Source organism: Otolemur garnettii, unplaced genomic scaffold (assembly GCF_000181295.1).
Source record: "Otolemur garnettii isolate 467f Iridium unplaced genomic scaffold, OtoGar3 scaffold00032, whole genome shotgun sequence".
In the NCBI taxonomy this organism is placed as follows: Eukaryota; Metazoa; Chordata; class Mammalia; order Primates; family Galagidae; genus Otolemur; species Otolemur garnettii.
In genome coordinates this window covers 12,058,577-12,065,059 of record NW_003852427.1, presented here as the reverse complement: position 1 = coordinate 12,065,059, position 6,483 = coordinate 12,058,577, and the positions used below count along the sequence as shown (strand labels likewise).

General features: G+C 35.8%; 1 protein-coding gene across 1 annotated transcript in view; it reads left to right on the top strand.

The window, feature by feature from the left end:
* The window catches only part of ATR (ATR serine/threonine kinase), a 142,095-nt gene that overhangs the window by 86,623 nt on the left and 48,989 nt on the right, over positions 1 to 6,483 (top strand). Inside the window, exons 31-34 of the mRNA XM_023513056.1 lie at positions 319 to 410; positions 648 to 825; positions 2,194 to 2,373; positions 3,147 to 3,306. Of these exons, the coding sequence (XP_023368824.1) occupies positions 319 to 410; positions 648 to 825; positions 2,194 to 2,373; positions 3,147 to 3,306 (610 nt within the window). The remainder of the gene's footprint in view (positions 1 to 318; positions 411 to 647; positions 826 to 2,193; positions 2,374 to 3,146; positions 3,307 to 6,483) is intronic.

The window sequence follows — 6,483 nt, the reverse complement described above, 5'->3', positions numbered from 1 at the left end:
AATCCTGTAATTGGGTAAAAATGGTGAAGGCTATGTTGTTTAGCACGATGTAAGCATTCCAATTTGTACAAATAATCAACACATTGAATCCCATAATGGCATAAATGTATTTATAATCTATGTACAAATGACTGAATAAAAAAATTTTTCTAGATTGTTCCTGATAAATATTTTTTATCTAAGTATAAATATAATACAAATATAATAAGTAGAGCAATAAATAAATACATAAATACAATAAATAGAGTAATGAACAAAATCTCTAAATGTCAATTTAAATTAAAATAAACTTTAGTTGATATGGTTTTCTTTTAATAGGTCTGAATGGACAGATGAATTAAATACATACAGAGTAGAAGCGGCTTGGAAATTGTCACAGTGGGATTTGGTGGAAAGCTATTTGGCAGAAGGTAAAATTACTTCTTAAAATGTAAGCAGTTTTGATATGCCATAAATATTTAGATTTAAGTAGCTTAGCAACATTCATAATTAATACCTTAGCCTGTTTTATGATTGCCATGGTTAGCTGTTCAAAGTAGAGTGAAACCATCTGTTCAGTATTTGTACTGACCATTTTATCAAATGAAATAAAACTTGCTTTTGAACCCAGCTATATGACATTTCTTGACTCTTCATTTGTTTTTCAGATGGGAAATCTACAACATGGAGTGTCAGGCTGGGCCAGCTATTATTATCAGCCAAAAAAAGAGATATTACGGCTTTTTATAACACATTGAAACTAGTGAGAACAGAACAAATTGTACCTCTTTCAGCTGCTAGCTTTGAAAGAGGCTCTTACCAACGAGGATATGAATATATTGTAAGGTATTATGGGGTTTCCATTTTTATATTCCTTGTCTATAAATGTCACCTGACAGGGTTAGAGGTTTTTGATGAGTAAATAATCAGTGGTATGTTTAGTATCATGCGTAGCTACAAAGAATGGCTCTTTTATTCTTTTTACATCATTATCATCCTATAGTTTTAAGAAAAATATTCTGACATACATCTTTTTAATTGAAAAGACATTTAGGAGACCAATAAAAACATAACAAAAAATTCTATACAGTAGAACTTCTGTAAGGTGACCACCCAAGGGCTGTAAGAAACTGGTCAACATATGGAGGTAGTCAACATAAAGAACTATGCCTACTATACTGATACATACGGATGGTGTGTGTCCTGTCTGTGAAAATTAGGTCAACTTAAGGAGGTGGTCAATTATGATGGTTCTACTGTATTCATTTTTTTGTCCTATCATAGTTTATTTTCTTTATAACTAAACTATAATATAGACATCTACTCTACCTGGGACATTGGTGCTTGCTACTTGTTGATTCCTTTTCCTTCTCATTTAGAAGTGCATTTGACATTTTCCCACAAAATATAGGTATTATATTACCAGAAAAGAATATTAACTTTCAGAGGTAAAGAAGAAAAGGTTAGAAAACATTTTAGGTCTTTTAATTCCACCTGAGGAAAATGATAAAATCAATCTTATAATTGAACTATAATAAATTTAAAAAATGATTAAATAGTTTTTTTAAGTTAGAGAAATGCACTATATTTAGTATCACCCTCTTTGGTAACATCTTAAGGAAAACAAACAGAAATTGAACCATTGAGTTTAATTCAGTTCTATAACTATTCAACTTTATCCTTCTGCCTTAGACAGTGAGTTATAGATGCTAACTATTATACAAAGGGGGAAGAAACTAGTGTGAGTTTATCATAGTTTCTATTATTCTTAGGACAAAAATTAAAACTGCATTAATTTCCTAAGTTTTTACTGGCATCTGCTATGCTAAGCCCTCTTACAGTAATACAAACAATATATGCAGATATTTCATGTTGGTTTTATAATAGATCTATAGTTTTTAATTCTTGTGGGGAGTAAAGTTTGATCTTCATACATTTGAATTTATTTTTATATATCCTTCTCTAATTTAGTTCATGGAAATTTGAGGATTACAGCAAACATTAAATAGTTAAACCAGAAGAAATTAATGTTTACATCCAATTTGAAAAGATATAAATGTTACTGTTTGTGCACCAATAATATGTATTAAAGTTCTAGCAAAGAAAATGACACATTTTGTATTCTTCATGGCCAATTTAAAGTACATGCTTTATTTATGAGATTAATAAGGCTGATTGTGGTAACATTTTAACATAGGTTCTCTCTATTTTCAGATTGCACATGTTGTGTGAGTTGGAGCATAGCACAAAACCACTTTTTCACCAATCTCCAGGTGACAGTTCTCAAGAAGATTCTCTAAACTGGGTAGCTCGACTAGAAATGACCCAGAATTCTTACAGAGCCAAGGAGCCTATCCTGGCTCTCCGGAGGGCTTTATTAAGCCTCAACAAAAGGTTTTTCATACTACTTTTTTTTTTTATATCAGTTATCTTGGATTCAGTATAATATTATATTTGTATACTATTTGGGAATATTTGTATTTCCTAATTTTATGCCTGATCTCTATTTGTCTATTTTCAATTGTCAAGGCTATGCTATATAGATGAAAGGAATTTAGAGTTTAAAAATCACTTTTGTATGCCATTTATCTTTATTACTATTTTTTTTTACTGTTAAAAACTTAGGTAGGGAGGCCAGACATGGTGGCTCATAACTGTAATCCTAACACTTTGGAAAGCCAAGATGAGAGGATTTTGTGAGTCCAGGAGTTTGAAATCAGCCTGTATAATGTAGCGAGACCCTGTTTCTACAAAAATAATTTTAAAATTAGCTGGGCATGGTGGCTCATTCCTGTAGTTCCAGCCACTTAGGATACTGTGTCAGGAGGATCGTTTAAACCCAGGAGATTGAGTTTGTTAGGGATCTACATTAGTGCTGCTGCACTTTAGCCTGAGTAACAGAGCAAGACCGTCTTTAAAAAAAGAAAAAACAATAATATATAGAGGAGCTTCTAATGAAAGTCAAGAATAAAGTCTTCATAGACTTATAATGTGTAAAAGGGAACACTAGAAGAAAAGATCAGGGGTTTTTAAACAAATTCATCGTTGATTCCTTTGAAACAGTATATTGAGAGATTTCTCTATTGTTGGGGAAAGATTTTTAGTTAAGTTATTAAGTACACTTATAGTTACGCTCTTTTTTTTCTTGTTTTGTCACTTTCTTTTAGACCAGATTATAATGAAATGGTTGGAGAATGCTGGCTACAAAGTGCCAGAGTAGCCAGAAAGGCAGGTCACCACCAGACAGCTTATAATGCTATCCTTAATGCAGGGGAATCACGACTTGCTGAACTGTATGTGGAAAAGGCAAAGTGGCTGTGGTCCAAGGTAATGGTCAGTGGAATGTCATCAGTTATATATCCTGTTGGGGATTATACATCAGTTATATATCCTGTTGGGTCTCTTCCTGCAGAGACCCTACTAAGTGGCTGTGGTCCAAGGTAATGGTCAGTGGAATGTCATCAGTTATATATCCTGTTGGGGATTATATATCAGTTATATATCCTGTTGGGTCTCTTCCTGCAGAGACCCTACTAAGAGAGTATCCCAATCCAAATTCAGAACCTTTTTCTGTCAGGTTTCTTCCGTATTTGTCTACCGTAGTCTGGAAGAAACTGTCCCTTCTACCTTAAAGTCCCCGATACTGTCATATTTTAAGACTGAATGTACGTTTCTTTGAGTTTTCACCTATCTTACATTTTTCTTGAGAAAAGTGACCAACATTTAATTTATTTTCACCTTCCATACATGTGCATATAGGGTATGTATAATAGGCATTCAATAAAGTGGTTGTGAAATTGGGATGGAACTGAGAATGATGAAATTTACCGGGATAAGGAAAGTAACTCTTCAGAAGACAGTAATGTAGAAATTGAAGAAAGTAGTACTTAGGATATTAACAATGATGAAGTGTTCTTGGCCTTTTATGATGCATAAATATCATAAATTTGTTATCAATACATAAAATTTCTTGTACCTTGTGTCTGTTCTAGTGTTCTATACCATAATATGTTAAAAAATAAATGGTAAGGCTGGGCGCCATGGCTCATGTGTATAATCCTAGCACTAGGATGGTAAGGGCAAATAATGGTAAGGCTGGGAGGCCGAGGCAGGTGGATTGCCTGAGTTCACAGGTTTGAGACGAGCCGGAGCCAGAGCGAGATCCCATATCTAAAAAAAAAACAACTGGGTATGTGGCGTGTACCTGTAGTCCCAGCTACTTGGGAGGCTAAGGCAAGAGAATCACCAGAGCCCGAGAGTTTAAGGTTGCTGTGATCTGTGATGCTACAGCACTCAACTGAGGGCAACAAAGTGAGATTCTGTCTCAATAAATAAATAAATAAATGTTAAAATTCCTTTGTAATATAAAAAACAAGTACCTAAATATAAATAAATAAAAATGTGAATTATTATAAAAAATTTAAACCAAAGATTTTTTTCCTCTGAAGTTTGGGCCAAGAACATGGATGCACATTATGCATGGCAAAATACAGGACTCCTTATGCTTGTCACCAGTCTAGAATTAATAGACATAGCATGTTCTGAAATTAACACTTAGCAACTATGGTTGGTGCCATCGGTGGTTATAGCAACTTTGTGATGACTGAGATAGGAAAGGAAAAGAGCTATTTTCTGGATAAGATGAGAAAATAATAATTCTGCCTGCATTAGTCAGTACCTGATCATTTTATGAACTAGTGCTAGTCTGTGTATTATAATACATTAAACTCAGTAAGTTTAAAATATAGTTCATCAGCACATACTCAGTACCTGCTTATCCTCTCATGTTCCCTATTTTTCAGAATAACACTCTATTCGCAAGTCTGGTTGTCATTTTAAACTACTTCCCTATCTTCAATTCACTTTTCACATATGATTGGGAATTAAATCATGGTTCTTTTTTCCCTTCCTTTTCCTTCGTTTTTCTTTTCTTTTTCTTTGCCCCCCCCCCTTTTTTTTCTTTTTTGAGGCAAAGTCTTCCTCTGTCACCCCAGCTAGAGCTCAGTGGCATGATCATTTCTTAGCAACCTCCTCCCACTCCTGAGCTTAAGTCATCCTCCTGTCTCAGCCTCCAGGCAACTGAGACCACTGTGGTTGACTCATTTTTCTATTTTTTATAGAGACAAGATCTCTCTGTGTTGCTCAGACTGGTCTGGAACTCCTGACCTCAAATGATTCTCCTGCCTTGACCTCTTTGCTAGCATTACAGGTGTGAGCCACAGTACTGGCTGTTCTTTTTTTTTTTGAAACAAAATCTCACTCATTCACCCTGGGGTTGAGTGCTCATAGCTCACAGCAACTTGAAACTCTTGGGTTCAAGCAATCTTCTTGTCTCAGCCTCCTGAGTAGCTAAGACTGTAGGAGCCTGCCACATGCCTGGCTACCTTTTCTGTTTCTAGAAGAAACAGAATCTCTCTCTTGCTCAGGCTGGTCTTGAACTTCTGAGCTCAGAAGATCCATCTGCCTCAGCTTCCCAGAGTGCTAGGATTACAGGTGTGAGCCATTATGCTTGGCCTCCAGTCATGGTTCTTTAACCTTAGAAATATCTTTTAAATTCCCTTTCTCTTACTTATTTCCACTGCTTTGATTGATGCCCTTATTATTTATGTCCTCTAAATTAACAGTTTTTCTTAGAATCTCCCCATTTCTTTGTATACATTATTGCAGTCTTTCTTTTAGAGCTTTCTAAAATGCACATTGAATCATGTTGCTCCTTCAAAAAGATTAAATCCTTCAACATAATTCTCATATCTTTAAAGTCTGAACTCTAGGAAGTACAGCCTACCTTTTCAGCTTTATCTGTCACTCTCTCACAAACCCTTTAGGTGTTAGCTAAATTCAGACTACTTGCTTTTCTCACAATTACACTTATTCCCTTTCCCTAGAATGTCCTTCACTAAATTCTCTGCCAAAAAGCTTTCTCCTCATCTTTTGAGACTCGATTCTGACTTTCTCCACTGGTAACCTTTCTTGACTGCTGTTTTCCTCCATTTTACTATATCTTTAGGTAGATTTAAGGAATTCCCTTCTCTATCCTCTATAATATCCGTATATATTCCTCTGCCATAGCACTTAGCACAATATGTTATTTTACATAATCCTTACATAATTATGAACTTTTTTAAGCCAGAAATTTTGATTTATTCATTATTGTTATCCCCAGTCATCTACAATATACACTACATATATATCCTTAGTGTCCTGAACTTTAATTGCATCCCTCCCTCCGTATCCATAGGGGGATTGGTTCTGGAACTTTCCCCAGATACCAAAATCCATGGATGCTGAAGTCTCTTATATAAAATGATACAGCAGGATCGGCGCCTGTGGCTCAAGCGGCTAGGGCGCCAGCCACACACACCTAAGGTGGCGGGTTCGAGTCCCCAGCCCGGGCCCGCCAGGCAACAATGATGGCTGCAACCAAAGGATGGCCAGGCGTTGTGGCGGGCACCTGTGGTCCCAGCTGCTTGGGAGGCTGAGGCAGGAGACTCGCTTGAGCCCAGG